At 40.7% G+C, this 17,161-nt stretch overlaps 1 protein-coding gene across 1 annotated transcript; it reads right to left on the minus strand.

Annotated features, from left to right (window-relative positions):
- Positions 1 to 11,203: 11,203 nt before the first annotated feature.
- LOC135710853 (uncharacterized) lies at positions 11,204 to 11,554 on the minus strand. The gene has a single exon (XM_065233549.1). It carries the CDS (start codon positions 11,552 to 11,554, stop codon positions 11,204 to 11,206), a length of 351 nt encoding a protein of 116 aa, XP_065089621.1.
- Positions 11,555 to 17,161: the final 5,607 nt, after the last annotated feature.

The following is a 17,161-nucleotide window of genomic DNA, read 5'->3' on the forward strand; positions in this document are numbered from 1 at the left end:
TCATTAATTGACATGATTTCTGATATGCTTAAATCTAACTCCATGTTTGATGCTATTCAAACTGGAGTAAAATTTGCAAATAATATTGTCATGACTTTAAAATTCAGTAATGGATTTTAAAGCATTAAATATTGTAAATTGGAATGCTCGATCTCTTAAAGATAATGAAGACGAGCTATTTAATTTTTTAAGAGTTCATAACGTGCATATTGCCGTTATAACTGAAACGTTCCTTAAACCTGACCATAAGGTTAAGAAGGACGCAAATTACTTGATTTATAGAAATGATCGTCTTGATGGACCCTGTGGTGGCGTTGCCATCATTATTCATAGACGAATCAAACATAAAATTCTTTCTTCATTTGAAACCAAAGTTTTTGAAACTTTGGGGGTTTCTGTTGAAACAAAATTTGGACAACTTACGTTTATAGCTGCCTATTTGCCATTCCAATGCGTAGGCCAGCAAAAGAATTTTCTCAAGGGTGACCTCCAGAAACTAACCCGTCATAGGTCTAAATTCTTCATTATTGGTGATTTTAATGCAAAACACCGCTCATGGAATAATGCTCAAAGCAATTCCAATGGTAATATTCTGTTTGATGATTGTTCTGCAGGTTATTACACTATTCAATATCCAAACAGCCCAACATGCTTTTCTTCTGCAAGAAATCCCTCCACTATTGATTTGGTCTTAACTGATTCATGTCAACTTTGTAGCCAACTGGTTACCCATGCTGACTTCGGTTCTGATCACCTTCCAGTAACTTTTGAAATATCCCAAGAAATAATTTGTAATCCCAACAGCTCTACTTTCAATTACCATAGAGCTGATTGGGAGCAGTATCGAACATTTATGGAATATAACTTCGATCCAAACATTCCTTTGCAAACCAAAGATGAAATTAATTATGCTCTTGAATCTCTGACTACTTCTATAGTTGCAGCAAGAGCTGCCTCAGTACCAAAATGCGAGGTTAAATTCGATTCAATTATAATAGACGATGATCTTCAGCTCTTGATCCGTCTTAAAAATGTCCGTAGGAGACAATATCAAAGAACACGCGATCCTGCCACGAAAGTTATCTGGCGGGATTTGCAAAAACAAATTAAAAAGCGATTCTCTGCCCTGAGGAACAAAACTTTTGAAAATAATATTTCTAAATTAGACCCGAGTTCCAAACCCTTTTGGAAACTCACAAAAATTTTGAAAAAACCTCAAAAGCCAATTCCAGCGCTTAAAGAAGGTGGTAAAATTTTGATCACAAATTTGGAAAAAGCTCAGAAACTTGCTAAGCAATTCGAGAGTTCCCATAATTTCAGTTTGGGTCTTACTAGTCCTATTGAGAATCAGGTTGCTCGGGATTTTCTGAATATTTTCTCTCGGGAAAATATTTTTGATGATTCCTGGGGGACTGATTTGGACGAAGTAAGGTCTATAACTAAAAATTTTCAAAATATGAAAGCTCCAGGTGATGATGGAATTTTCTATATCCTCATCAAAAAACTCCCAGAGAGTACCTTGTCTTTCTTGGTAAAATTATTTAACAGATGTTTCCATTTGGCATACTTTCCTGATAAATGGAAAAATGCAAAAGTTGTTCCAATTTTGAAGCCGGATAAAAATCCAGCTGAAGCTTCTAGATATCGTCCAATAGGTTTGCTATCTTCAATAAGTAAACTTTTTGAAAAGATAATTTTAAATAGAATGATGCTTCTCATCAATACGAACTCAATTTTTTGCAGATGAGCAGTTTGGATTTCGCCATGGGTATTCAACTATTCATCAACTCTTAAGAGTTAACAATTTAATTCGTTCAAACAAATCTGAAGGCCACTCAACTGGAGTTGCTCTTCTAGACATAGAAAAAGCATTCGACAGTGTTTGGCATGAAGGTTTGATTGCTAAATTGAAAAAGTTTAATTTTCCACTTTATATTATGAAATTAGTTCAAAATTATTTAACTGACAGAACTCTTCAAGTAAATTATCAAAATTCCAAATCTAATCGACTACCTGTTAGGGCAGGAGTTCCTCAGGGTAGCATTCTTGGGCCTATATTGTATAACATTTTCACTTCGGACCTCCCTGATTTGCCTCAGGGTTGCCACAAATCTTTGTTCGCTGATGACACAGGCATTTCCGCTAAAGGAAGAAGTCTTCGTGTTATTTGCAGCAGACTGCAAAAAAGTTTAGATATTTTCTCTTCTTATTTACAAAAATGGAAGATTTCTCCCAACGCTTCCAAAACTCAACTTATAATATTTCCACATAAGCCTAGAGCTTCGTTTTTGAAACCTAGTAGTAGTCACATAGTCACTATGAACGGAGTTCCAATTTCCTGGTCAAACCAAGTGAAATATCTTGGATTAATACTTGACCAAAAATTAACTTTTAAAGATCACATTGAGGGCATTCAAGCCAAATGTAACAAATATATAAAATGTTTGTATCCTCTTATAAACAGGAAATCCAAACTTTGCCTGACGAATAAACTTCTAATATTTAAACAAGTTTTTAGACCGGCCATGCTTTACGCTGTGCCAATATGGTCTTGTTGTTGCACTACCAGGAAAAAAGCACTTCAAAGGATTCAGAACAAAATTCTGAAAATGATTTTGAAGTTGCCTCCCTGGTACAGTACAACCGAAGTACATAGAATTTCGAATGTTGAGACTTTAGCACAAATGTCTAACAAAATAATTAATAATTTCAGGCAAAAATCGTTGCAATCCTCAATTGCAACGATTAATTCCCTTTATACTTAGATAAGATTTAGTTTTAGTTTTTAGTTTTAAGATATCAATTGTTATACTGACATGCAGGTTAAAAAACCTGTTTAAAATACTGACTTGCCAAGACATGAACAATGTAAAAACACTTAGATATATATCATAACAATTAAGGCTGGTACGTTACTGCAGTAACTGGAGCACCTAGGTTAAAATGAAATGTAATTTATTTTGAATTTGGAACAAATAAAGAGTTAAAAAAAAAAATAAAAAAAAAAATAAAAAAAAAAAAAAAAGTGTAACTGTGACATTCTGGAAAGAAATTGTCTTCAAAACTAACTCTTTGTCGAATTATTGGTGGCCCTGAAAAGGGCCGTTTTGGTTGTGGTTTTGGAATGATGGTTATGCCGAGCATGAGTACCGGATGGCGATGGCGATTTTGATGAGCGGTTTGCATGCCCGGCGCTCTGCTTCAACCACGAGTGCGGTGAACTCCGGGTAAATATTATTACCAATCAGTAGAACAGCGCTAGGTGGTATGATGAACCGTGAAATCCACTCGAGATGTCGAGAAGGTAGATGGTTGTTTTGGAGGTTGTGATGAGGACGATTTTGGAACGGAACGGGTTGTGCTCGATGATGCATCGTTCTTCTTCACATAGTCTGTGAAGACGAGTTCGATTCTGAAATAAGTTTTGTAGAAATGCAATATAAATGGAATCTATGGCTCTGCGAAGATTCAACTTTCGATATTCAAGTGTCGGTAAGGCATTAGAAAATTAAACGTTAAACTCTTTCGTGACAATGTTGTGGCCCTGAAAAGGGCCATTTTTCCAACGCGCTTGGCGTAGTTGCCCTTGCGAAGCAGACGGTGAATACGACCGACTGAGAACTGCAGCAGCTGGGCATTCCATGACGGCGGCCCAGTATACCGGAGCACTGGCACCAACGCACTCGGCGTAGTTGCCCTTTCGCCCCCAGGCTCTGCTGCCGCTGCTCTGCTGCCGCTGCTCTGCTGCCGCTGCTCTGCTGCCGTTGCTCTGCTTCAGCTGCTCTGCGGGCGACCTTGTTGGACGCTTATATAGTAGAACAGAAAATATCAGAGGTGTCAGATACTCGCATCTGATGTCTCGGTTGGAGAAAGTATAAGAATATAAAAAAATCAATCGATTTTCACCATCTTTAAACAATGGTTTACTTTTAACCATTTTGAAAGAATGAAATCAATAGTTTTGAAACATTCAGCAAATTGCTAGAAATATTTCCAATCGATTGATGCCATTATCTCGTAAATCTATTGAGAGACAATTGAGTTATTATCGTTCAAAATCTTTTAATTTTTCGTAACGCATCCAAAATGACTGTTTTCAATCTTGTACCCCCGTATGTTGCCGAAAGACGTTATCCAACGTCAAAAACGAAAAAAATCACACAGTACAAAAGGGCGATAACAACAAGTACTAAGGAAAACAGATGTAAACATTTGGGCGAAGTATAATATCAACAAAACAAATAGACGAAATAATTTAGGCGAAATAGAATTCTCAAAAAAAAAATAAGGGTGAATTTTGGAGAGGCGAATGCATCAGGCCAGTGACAAGGCCTATACCAACAGCAGCGTTTGACAGTAGGCAGCATGTCCCGGGCTCAAATCGTTTATTTTGCTGTGCTGGACCCGCTGTCACGGTATAACATGTTGCCTACGCGCCTGCCACTGGGCTGGAATGCATCGATGTGCGGTATTAAAGGTGAGGAGGAGATGATGCATTGGTATTCGTGCAATGACAACATTCAAAACATTAGTCGTGTGGCATCGTGTTGCTTATACTTGCTACGAACGATGTGAAAAGTGGTGACGTCACGTCTGTTATTGTCAATAACTTGTTGTGCGGAATGTAAAGCCGTTTTCAATGTTAATAATTTTCGAGTTAAATGTTCCACAATTAAAGCGAAATCAGAATACACAGATTGTTCTGTGATTCTTGATGAAGAATTTGTTATGGCAAAAATATACAGGAAAACAGAAAGATTCCAGTGGAAATGCTGGAACGACAGATTGTATTTAAGAACACGACGATGATGAACCGTGGCAATTTGTCCCCAGAGAACCTACTTTAGAAGAAGTAGACGGATCGGAGTACGCTGCTGACTACGTAGCACGAGGACTTTTAAAAGAATTTCCTGATCTAGCTTATTATACCCATGCACTAGAATAAGAATCAGAAGAAGGAGTGTGTCTCTTGCAGCCTACTGAGTCGTGGAACAATGTGTGCACGCAAATGAACTCCTATGTTGATCACAAACATAATAAAGCCGACCTTCTTTCTCTGAAGAAATCGATTTTCGAAACCCAAAAGGTGTACAAAAGCGTTCTATCAACAATCAATACGAAACTAACGATTTCAAATTGGCTCACCACTTTAGTAGCCTATTGGTCCCAAGCAAACGATTAACGTACCCTATTCTAGTTGAAATTCTATTACTACACTATGTTTGTTTTGATTCGCTATGAAAGTTTGACAGATAACATCAGGGGTGTGTGGATTCATGCAGAACATGCAGGGGTGAGTGAAATAGCTTGGGACTGCTTGGGACCGTTGTGCTGGTACTGAGTGAGCCAAAAATAATAATGATTTTCTTCGGGACCCAGTAATCTTAGAGTTACCTCTATGGTTCTATTACGCTTATGCAGAAGAAATTCCCTGGAGTTCCTGAGAAAGTAATCAAAAGGTATGTCAATAATCGGATTAATATTCGAGTAAAGCATTTAAATAAATGATTGGAGGAAAAGAAAATCTACAAGCATAAATTTGAGCTAAAGAAGAACCCAAGCCGAAAAGAAAACTCAACAAATAAAGAGTATATTAATGAACGAAACGCAGCTCTTAGACAGAATAGCAGAAAATTGAAGCACGTTATTAACTAACGAGTGTTCATTTGATTTTTTTCATTAAGCCGTACACTCAAAAGATTTTCAAATCTAAATAGATTAAAAGTTACGCTAAATCGCTACTCTCCTTACCGACGCATAGCTTGGTATAAAGAGAGAATACACACTTAGTATAAAAATGATTTATGCAAACCATAGTATAAAGGAGGAATATTCTTGCAATTTATACATTCGATTTATTTGGAAGAGTGGATTGTTTTTGTTTTTGTTCTATTTTCATTTCAGTATTATTATGTTAAATTATCAAGTTTTCTCTAGATTAATATATTTAACATAAAATTAAAACAAATATAATAGCTAAACAGTAAAATTGATCGTGAACTCTCCAGTAGGAGTTTCTGCAATGGATATAGAAGAACATATTGCGATTACTAACGGGGACGGCATGAGTTCCAATTCTATTAGCAACTTCTGACTAAATAAACAAGCTGATGTTTCTGTTCTTCGACTTCCTCTTGTTGTGGATCCGGTTCCCGGATTGGTTGGTGTTTATCGGAAGAGATTAACGTTACATTGGAGTTGCACGAACGAACATCCTCGAAGTAGTGATGTGCATCGGTCCTGATAATAGTGCAACTGGTTCTGGTGATTTCGGTTCTTTTCACACGGACATCTCCTCCATGTAGTTAGTTATCTTTATTATGGAGACCTTCAGCCGAACGCAGGTTCGTTTCCACTTCATGTAGTTTAAAATATTCACCTGTATTTGAAAAATATTTAGTTCATTGATTATGCATGATTATTCAACCCTACCTGAACATGCGTGCCGGTTCCACATTCGTGAACACCAAGATTCATGCTGCAGAATCGTGCTAATCAATCTTCTTGTGAGTTCACCCAGTGGCAGCGGTAGGGACGCAGCAATAGGTACAGGATAATTTAATTCGAACGAACTTATTATTGAAATGTCCTGCACGACCGCTTTCACTCGATATCGATTGGATGTCATTGACATGACACTTAAAATGCACGATCCGTGAGTGAACCAGTTGGTAAAATACCCGTATCAGTACCAACTTCTAGGCAACCACTTCCTGCTGTTCTGATTCAACTGGTTCCGATGTTTCAACTGACAGTGATTTTCTTCGGTATAGATGCATTTACCGCTAGTTCTCCCGGTTCGTCTAGATCGTCCCGGTTCTTCTTGTTCGGGCTCATCCGATGGCGCCTCCTCCGTTGGCAGCAATTTGTAAAAATCTTGAAAATAAAGGCTAAAATTTTATTAATTTTTATGATGATGTTTGTTACACAGTATTTACCTGTTTTTTTCATATTATTTCTAAATAATTCAGCAAATTTACTCTGCTCTTTAGATTATCAAACGACCTACCGGAATAATTAAAAAAAAATGGTTTGAAGCGAGAACGAAACCATCGAGTTTGACATGACGTGCGTACTTTGGTATACATTGAATAAATTCCTCCCCGTTATTCGGCCTTAGTATAATTATGAAGCCATATTTTATTCTGGCCAATGTATAAACATTGGTAAACCATAAAAAGATTAAATTATAATCTTCCTTTGAATAGTAATAATTTTGAGTGTAGGTATGTCAACATATTTTAATTTCAACTTTATGCAATGAGTTATAATTTTGAACACACTTTTCAAATTAAAAACTATATCAGTCCATTCAAGCTACAACACAAACAAAATGCTGAAATTCTCCAGCCGATACGAGAAAACTATAGCAAGAATAACATGTCGTGGGAGATTTTGGATCTAACAGAAGGATGCTTCCCAACGATCAATACTGATGGGTACACCGAAGCTCAGTTGCAAAACCAAATCGAAACGTTATTTAAATCAAAGAAGAGGCTACATGCAAATAATTATTTAATACCAGATTTAACACAAAAAACCCGAATTTATCCACCTATGGTGTGATCATACCCTTCTTACTTATTCAAGTTTATTTATTTTATTGTCATTATCAGTGACCAAGCCCCCCACCCCCGTGTCATCCACGCTACGCCACTGCCTGGGGGTACCCGGAATATATCCGGGTGTAGTCTATTTGGTGAGGCTACCAATCACCTTATCATCGTATTTTAATGTGATTTAATGGCACTTTGACTATATGTTTTAGTATTACTTCTACGTGAAGTCAACGATTTACATAGTTGAAGATGCTAATTTCAAATAACAGACTGTAGTGGTAATTTTTATACGATAGATGGAGTAGATGAAAGCATAGAGTTGATAGTTCCGTTAGAGTACGGCAGTGTGAAGATTGCATATAGATACTAGAATAGCGAGCTAGAACAACTACTGCCTGTAGATTTGAAGACATACTTCAAGTCTCCGCGTACATCGTACGGGTTAGGCAAAGATGTGCGTCTATCTTTAAAAACTGTCGCATTAATGTCCCTTCGCTCATTTTCAACTTCTATTCAATTTTCATACTGCCGTACTCTAACGGAACTATCCACCTACTCTCTTCTAAAGATCATTCTCTAGCTAATAAATTATCACACTGAAGCTTAATGTTAGCATTTCCAACCAACTCCTCTTTTTAGTGTATATCAACACTAATCGAACAACTAAAAAATAAATCATGGAACAAATTATTGCTACAACAAATTAATATTTGAAAAAAAAACCCCATCGAAATTTCAAACTCGGTTTTCTCCGTTGGAGCATGATGTGGCATTGGTCCTTATGAATGCTCACTGTCGATTTATTTTTTCTTCATTCGTGGCTGGATGTTCATTATCGCCTCTGTTGTTGTCAAAATTAATATTCGTCTTCATCTTGATGGGGATGCTTTTGAGGATTAAACGCAAAATGATTATTTCCATGGTACACCTATTTAGCGCTGAAGAACGTGTCGTTTTGGTTTTTACATACATATCGATGGCAAATTATTGCCTCATGCTTAATTTAGTATCGAGCTCTGGGGTCAACGATATTCAAAACAATCATTTTGCCCAAAATTAAATTGATTATTTTGCTGTTGAGGATCGCTTCCGATTTCGACAATTTTGGGATGGATAATCAAGCACTGGTGAATATCAACAAATGCGTATTCGTTGGTGTATCATGAAATAATTTGTTCATTTCGTTCGTAAATGACAGCGAAGATTTTCATATAAAACGCAATTCGACTACCTGAGTTGAAGCGCAACTCCTTGCGTGTGGCTAGTAAATGATAAGAACAGACACTGCTTCGTTCATGTTTCCGATTTTCAAGAAAGGAGACATGCGAAAAGTGGAGAATTACCGAGGAATTACATCACTTTGTGCCTTCAGGAGTTCGGGTGGACGTCGTTGTACACGAATCTCAAGGCTGCTTTCGATCGGGTTGACTATGCCATTCTAATTGCCAAACTCGGAAAGCTCTCAAGGACTCACTCGTAGGTTTGAATCGTATCTTACCAATCGAGAGCTTTGTGAGAATCGGCTCTGACCAATCGGAATATTTTTCAAACAACACAGGACCACTGCTATTCTCGGGGCCTCCCTTAGATCAGTCGGTAAAGGTGCTGCTACAAAGCAAGGACATACTGGAGGAGGCTGAGCTCGAATCCTGGTCCGATCTAGGATTTTTTCGGGTTCGAAAATTTCTCGACTTCCCTGGGCAAAAATGGTATAGCTGTCAATTAATAACTGTGGAAGTGCATCTAGTATGCTATGATTAGAGCACCCAATAAACTAATATCAAGAACAACATGTGAAAAGGGCATACAAGCTTTTTGTAAACAAACATTCTTATGCTTTTTTCTCGTCACCCATATGACACCAACGCAAACCATCAACATCGCCGGATAGGGGAAGGTTTCCCCTTCCCGATGATGTTGTTAGTTTGCGTGGCCGACCCTCGGTTAGCGAGAAGAGGGTCTACAAAGGTTTGTTTACAAAAAGCTTGTATGCCCTTTTCACATGTGGCTCTTGATATATGCGATAAGCAATAAGCTTGAAATGCGAGCAAGAAGAAGAAGAAGAAGGAGAAGAAGAAGAAGAAGAAGAATGACAACTAAACTGTCGAAGAATGTGATGTAAACAGGTGAGGTAATGTGAATTTCCGTCTCTTTCGTTCTCGCGCTGTCTAAATGGATGAAGGATTTTGACGTCACACTCCGTTAAACATCTAAACGCCAGGACAACGAAAGTGCATGAGCATTACTCGGGCGATAACCCGGAATGCCGATACGAAGGCTTTCTTAATGGCACTACTGGCCTCTTGGCCCAGAACGCGTTCCACACTGGCCCTTTGCTGATTTCACCGCCGCCTCCCACAAACCGCCAAAGTTAGGCGCGCGTGGTGGGATGAATTTCCAGTTGATTTCTGCATTTGCACACCAGTCGAAGATGAGTTTTTGGCTGCTGTCGTCGGTCTTCAGCAACTTGTAGAGGTGGTGTAGTTCGTTTGCGGCGCCTTTGAAGTTTGTAGCATTATCCGAGTGGAGTTCGCAGACCTTGCCACGCCGCGCAACGAACCGCTTTAGAGCAGCCAAGAATGCTGCTGTGGAGAGATCGCTAACGAGCTCCAGGTGTACGGCTCGTGTCGAGAAGCACACAAATACTGCGATGTAGATATGCTTTAATGGGTCCTGCCCTACGGTGTGGACCGCGCAGGAGAATTGGGCCGCAGTAATCTACCCCTGAGACTGAAAACGGCCGTGACGGGGTTACCCTGGAGCTCGGCAAATCTGCTTTTGTTTGGTGAATCAATACCGGCTTGCGGCGGAAGCATGTATGGCATTGGTGATACACTTGTCGAAGTAGATCTCTGCCACGAAGTAGCCAGAACCTTTGCTTGATGGTGCTCATCATTAACTGCGGTCCTGCGTGCATCAGTGTTCGATGATAGTGGTCGGCCAATAGGTGAGCCAATCGCCGGAGTATTGGAGTCAGCCACCGACCCTGATGAGACCATCCTTTGAGATTTCCGGGTTGACGAATTTCATTGGTGATGATTTATCGACCGGTTGGCCGCTGCATAGGGCATTTAGCTCTGCCGGGAATGTTTTGCGCTGGGAAAGCCGACACACAACAAGTTCAGCGGCTTGAAGATCAAAGGCAGTGAGGTACGTGAATGATTCGCATGATGCCGCACAAGCACCATCGGGATGATTTTTGACGGCTGATGCATGCAGCTCACGTATGTACCGGAGAAAGTACGCCACGGTCCTTCGCAGCTTGGTATAGGACAAGTACCGATTGAATAAGCGGTCACATAGCGCATCACTAGGAGGTGGGACTGACACTAGGCACACCTTACGTTCTTCGACGAATGCTTTGGAGGATGACACGGAGTCGACGGGTTTATTTGGCCAATGGTTCTTAGTCAGCTTGAGCCATGCAGGTCCAGTCCACCATCGCTCTTGGTGGAGAAGTTCGGATGGCGCAAGACCACGGGAAATATCATCGGCTGGGTTGTCTTTTTCCGGGACGTGATTCCACAGATGACCTCCTGTCGATTCCTGGATTTTGGACACTCGATTGACTACAAACGTCTTCCAGCTGGTGGGTAATGATCTCAGCCATTGCAGTACCGTCGTGGAGCCTTGTTGGAAGTGGTTCATCCCACGCGTAAGGCTTCCCGTCGTTGGTCGTCAATGCCCAGTGGGTCGTAGATCTGCGCGATGTACGACAGAACGTTTCTTCTCGTGAGCACGGTAGCAGGAACTGGTAGCTGGATACGGAATCGAAGAATATCGGGCTTCGGTTCCCAGATCAGTCCGAGAGTGGTCACCGACTGCTCATCGGAAAATTCATAGAAAGGCTGGATTGCCAGTTCATCTGAAGGGATTTCGGCCAGAACTGCCGAACTGTTGGATGCCCATTCCCTCAATGGAAAACCAGCGGAATGCAACATAGAAGTGAGCTGACGACGAAGTTCAATGGCTTCTTCTGGGGTATCTGCACCCATGATGAGGTCGTCCACATAAAAATCTTCAAGTACGGCCTTCTTGGTTATCGGAAAATTCTCACCTTCATCGTTGGCCAGAGGATGTACCGTATGTAACGGTTTGAAGCTCGAACGTGGAGGTTCGATCCGTCGGCTTGTTTCGCAAGAGGATTCGGATGAGTGATTGATCGATGCGCCTAACTCCAATCTGGCGGTACATCTTTTCCGCATCCGAATCGAAAGAAGATCCTCTTGCACGACTGGGCCAACGAGTAGAAGATCGTTCAACGAACTACTAGAAGAGGTACGGCAGGAGGCATCAAATACGACCCGTACCTTTGTCGTGGTGCTGCTGGCCTTGAACACAGGGTGATGTGGCAAGTAGTAGTGGTCCAGTGGTCCATATGGCCAAGTCGTAAGTAGTCGTCGATGAATTTATGGTAGGCTACCTTAACTGCTTCATCACGATCAAGTCTGCGTTCCAAGCATCGCATATGACGTTCGGCGATGGCTCGGGACTCACCAAGTTGAATATGGGGATGCTCTGAATTTGGCAGAGACACTACATAGGGGAATTTACGTATTCTCGGCAACCTAAGCAGCGACCTTCTTTCTATAGCCTTTTTCTCTAAGGAACGCACACATATGCAGTATTGGTTTGTTTACAATCTTTTGCTGCCAGCTGATCTAGCAATTTCAGTCGAAAGAATTGTCAAAAACTGTTTTGAAACGCTTTTACAAAGCTCCAATCTTCTCTAGTGAGAGCGAGTATTGTCGGCAACCAATTTTTCTTCGGCAACCGTTCCATTTGAACTGCATGTAAATCTGCTGTTCTATTATCGGCAACTCGAAATCAGCTACAATTTGTAGTGCGTGTGTTGCATTTCAAGAAAACCTTGCTAGATTGCTTTTTCTAAGTGGTAAAAATATAGTCAAATTGAAGCTGAAAGCATAAAGAATCGTTTGCATGCATTCAGCGAAGTGTTTTCGTAAGAAAATCCAGTGAAAATAGTGTTTCAATTTGGGTTGCCGAAAATAGTCTGTCATGCCGAAGCCGTCAGCGTTTCTAGTTGTGGTAGTTTGGTACAGCTCCTCACAAGCAACTTCCTTCGCAGAGTAGATTCTGCCAGGCTCCATGGATTCTAGTTCCCAGAACCACTCCAGGATGGATTCTAGATTTCGAGTGGTGGCAATGTGGCAAACCGGAGATGTAGGTGGAAATGTGCCGTACCAACGGCCAATGACAGCCCATCCAAAGACCGTCTCGAAAAGTACTGGCGATCCTTCACCGAGGATTATTCTGCCACTCTTGTCAAGTGGGACCTGAAACGTTTTACGTGGGATCAGCTAATGTGACGTTCGGAGGGATCTTCCACATAGAAATGTTGACATCCGTAGTGGGAAGCTCTGCGGTTGGCTTTGGTAGGACCAAGAACTCCAACTTGCTGGAAAACTTGTTGGCCTTGGAGTAGACGGTGGATACGACGGATTGCGTAACCGTTACAGTTGCTTCCCCGATGCCGGTCATGGGAACGCTTACTCGTTCCGACTGCAGACACAAACGACGAGCTAGTTTCTTCGAGATAAAGTTCGACTGCAAACCAGAGTCGATCAATGCTCGAGCGGAGTGTACATTTCCGAATCGATCTTCGATTCAGAGTGCAAATGTGGACAGCTGTTGGAGAACTGCCATGAGCGGGAAAAATCACCTCGGAAGACGGATTGTTCAATCCGATAGAACTTGCTTGCTGCACCGTGGGTGGGTGGCTTGCATCGTGTGATGCCGTTCATGACAATGACGGCAGGTGTACTTAGAATCACAGTTCCGTGCAATGTGCGACGGCAAATCTCGTCGTTGCCCAACGGTCATCCCTTGGAATGTAGGGCATTGGAACAATAGATGCCTGTCAGAGCATGCAATGCAGGTTGGTGGATTTGAACGCGGACTTGTAACAGCGGTGTTGGCAACCGGTTTCAAAGGTGGTTGCTTCTTGTTAAAGGAATGGGACCCGGCCACCTTGACCGGCGCTGATTGAGCCCGATGCTGTTTGTAGAATTCGGACCCGCTGGTAGAGGAACTCGATGCACGCCTCGTACCCAATGTTCTCCGATTTAGCTGCATGTTCTTCCCAGACTCAGAGTAGTTGAATCCATTTTGTAGGACAGCATGCAGACCAGTGGGATGTCCCACGTTTCAGCCAACTCTCCGAGCTTTGCCAGTGCCTTAACGTGGCATTGGAAGTCATCCTGAAGACTATGCAGATCCTGTGCAGATTTCTTCCGGATTGGACCGAGATCATGAAGTGTACGATACAACTGCTTTTTGAGGAAGCGTTTATTATCAGATGGTGGCATAATTAGCTGCCACAATATCCAACGTCTCGTAAGGCATACGTGCCTCGCCCTCTAACGACTGGAGAAGAAACTACAGTTTTGCCACCAGTGGAATTTCTTGTACGTCGTGCACCATCGACTTAAAGGTGTCACGAAATCCGAGCCACCGTGAATAGTCGCCATCAAACTTCGGCAGATCTATTTTAGGTAGCCGTAAATGGACGCTAGTCGGTTGCTGCTGGACAGCATTTTGGTGGATCCATCCCTTCGTTGCACAATACCTAGATTAGAATTCCCGGCGTTCCTACAAGTGCTTAACGAACGGGGCGTCTCCATTGTCCATCTTCTCGATATCTGACTGAACCTTCACACAGTCATGGAAGGCTTGGTCCAGTACCTCCAACCACACAGGAATTTGAGGGAAATCACGATCCTCTTCATAGTTCTCCACGAAAGCTTCGATCGTTTTGAGCGTGGAAAATAGCGACCGCCGAATCTCCTTCAATTTCTTCTCCTGCGCCTTTTTGGTGGCCATTTCGCGACGAAGTCGTTATCCGAACGACTGTACTTACGCAATACGAACCGCACACACAAGCTGAGTGAGTATTTAATTTATGATGTGTAATGGAATTATACTTCCCATGTGATGCATGGTCCGTAGTAAGGGATAAGGAATTATTCAAAAGGGTAATTTGTTGAGGTTAGTATTACTACAATACTATACCACACAACTTTGTCGAAGCTGCAACCCACCCTAATGTACATACTTGGAAAAATGGTCATGAAAACAGCAAAACGTAACAAAACATTCAGCTATTTTATTAGAAAATTTATTAAGCATCCCCTTAGATCCCTCTTTGGATTGTATATGTAACAGTAGGGTATGATTTTCTGAACGAAATTACGTTGAGTTTAGCTGCTCATACCTGCTAACTTGCTAGAGATAGACAGCTTTTTTTTGTTTTCGTCCCAATGTGTCCCGTCCCGATACATGAAATGTAGCGCATAATGAAAAACGTCCACAAACTAACTAGTTTTAAACATTGTTCACTGAATTTACCATGATAAAAATCGTTTCATACATCCTAACGAACTCAAGATTTGCCGACCCCCCGTTAGTTCGATTGTTACCTTTCCGCACCGGTCAGCGCGTCGACGTGAACCTTTTATCAAGAAGCATAACCTCCAACGGCATAAACATACCTACCAACAGCGGTCGGTCCGACTGCAGCAGAAACGGCGGTGGCGCTGACGGCGGCATCGAAATGGACAAAAGAGCACGGATACGAATAAGTAAAACGGAACCGTCTCCAGCAGCTTTGTAGTAGCTCTACCTCAGCTAAAGAGTCCTTTTTCCCCCAGCTACTCTACTCTACTGCTTCATCATCTTTAATGCGAGAGAAGAGTGCCCGCCTGCCTGGAGCCAATCTTTTCTTCTTTGAGCGCCATTCAGCGTCTTTACCTACCTTCACCCACAGACGGCAACCACTGACTGACTGGCACGAAATATGCGTACCAGGGTTGCTACATTTACAGATTATTCTGTATTTTACAGATTGCCTGGATCATTTCAAGACCAAGAATACAGATTTTTATCTAAAATACAGATTATAAAGATTTTCATAAATTTCCTCATTATTTTGAAATCCTAGTACGATTTCAGTTTTCATTGAGAATAATTTATATTTAGTGTGTACAAACTACATTATCAATTTCTGAATTGTCACACCGAAAATTTAATCTGTAACTTTTTAACGCTATGAGTATAAAACCTGAAAATTTTAGTAAATATTATTAATAGTGGATTGCACGGACATCTGTTTAGTTTCATAGTTATTCCTAGATAGAGCTAGAATTAGGGCGTAACAGCTTTTGTAAACAATGACTTCTCTCGATGATTTCTCGAAAGTCATGACTCTCACTGGCAAATCGACATAACCATCGAGTGGAGAAGACTTCCTCTTCCCGATGGATATGTTGGTTTGTGTAGGCGTGCCTGGAGTATCTAGAAATCATCGAGAGAAGTCATTGTTTACAAAAGCTGTTATTTCAGCTCTATCCAGATTCATAGAGCAGTTCCATTCATAGTCGTAGAAACAAGAAATTGTCCATGAAAAAATGTTGTGCACTTTAATCAATCGCTAAAAAGCTTGGAATGGCAAAAACAACTGTGTTTTGTGTTATAAGAACCTTCAAGGAGCGTCTGAGTGCCCGAAAGAAGGAAAGGAGTGGTCATAAAAGTGGTCCAATGGACAGTAAATGGCCAGGAAAGTGGTGCAACAGTTCTAGAACCGTCCAAACATTTTAATTCGATAATGAGAGAGAGAAGGATTAGTAATTTCCATTTAATTCCACTACCTTATTTACTTATCCTTGACAGATACGCGTACTTCGTCTACAATGTGCAGACTTCTTCAGTGTCTTGTCCTAGAATTTTGCGCCAATTTGCGCCGGAAATAGTTATTTGAGGAGAAAATACCCCTAAAAATATCGATTATTTAAGAATAACTGTTTTGTTTCAAGAGCTAATTAGTTACAATGTTCAGCAAAAGCATGTGTTTAAACTTGCAAAATATAGTTGTACAAGAAACCAAAATTGTAGGATGCCTAGAAAATCAGTTATACTAAAAAACATGATTTAAAGGGGCCTTTCACGAAAAATGATACATATCTCGCAATTTATAAGAGGTAGAAATTTTGAGTGTTGAGCAAAGTTGCTTAAAATAACATTTGCTTCAACTTTATTGGAGACGTTAAGTCTCTATCTGAATCAAATAAAAAAATATTGTTTTGATCTCACTTTTAGGTGCATTAATCACCAAACCGTCTACATCAAAAGAAGCGGATTAACATATGCAAAAACATCTTTCAACAAACTATACCCTTAAAATCTATGTTTGAGAAGCTATTTAAAATGCGCACGAAAACGGCAAAAAGCAACACTGTGCAACGGAGTCAATTTTGTGCCAAAAGATATGAACCGGAACTTTGCCCAATTGAAAAATTCTGGGCAATTATGAAGACGGAACTTCACAAACATCGCAAAACTTTTAAAACAGAGCTGGAGTTGAAGAAAATTTAGGTAAAAACAACAAAAACACTTGGAAAATCGGTTGTACAAAATTTGATGGGTGGAGTGAAAAGAAAGGTGTGAGTACTCATTAGTAGTTTTTCATTCCCTGAAAATTTCAATAAAATCCGATAATCGTGTTAATTTTGGTGAGTAAATATGTGTGTGCCATTTTCATCGAATACACCCTTTATATGCTATAAGTAAGTGGTACTTCATCTAGA

This window comes from Ochlerotatus camptorhynchus, unplaced genomic scaffold (genome assembly GCF_037179485.1).
Source record: "Ochlerotatus camptorhynchus isolate MF236.1 unplaced genomic scaffold, CSIRO-AGI_Acam_v1.1 ptg000404l, whole genome shotgun sequence".
Taxonomy (NCBI): domain Eukaryota; kingdom Metazoa; phylum Arthropoda; class Insecta; order Diptera; family Culicidae; genus Ochlerotatus; species Ochlerotatus camptorhynchus.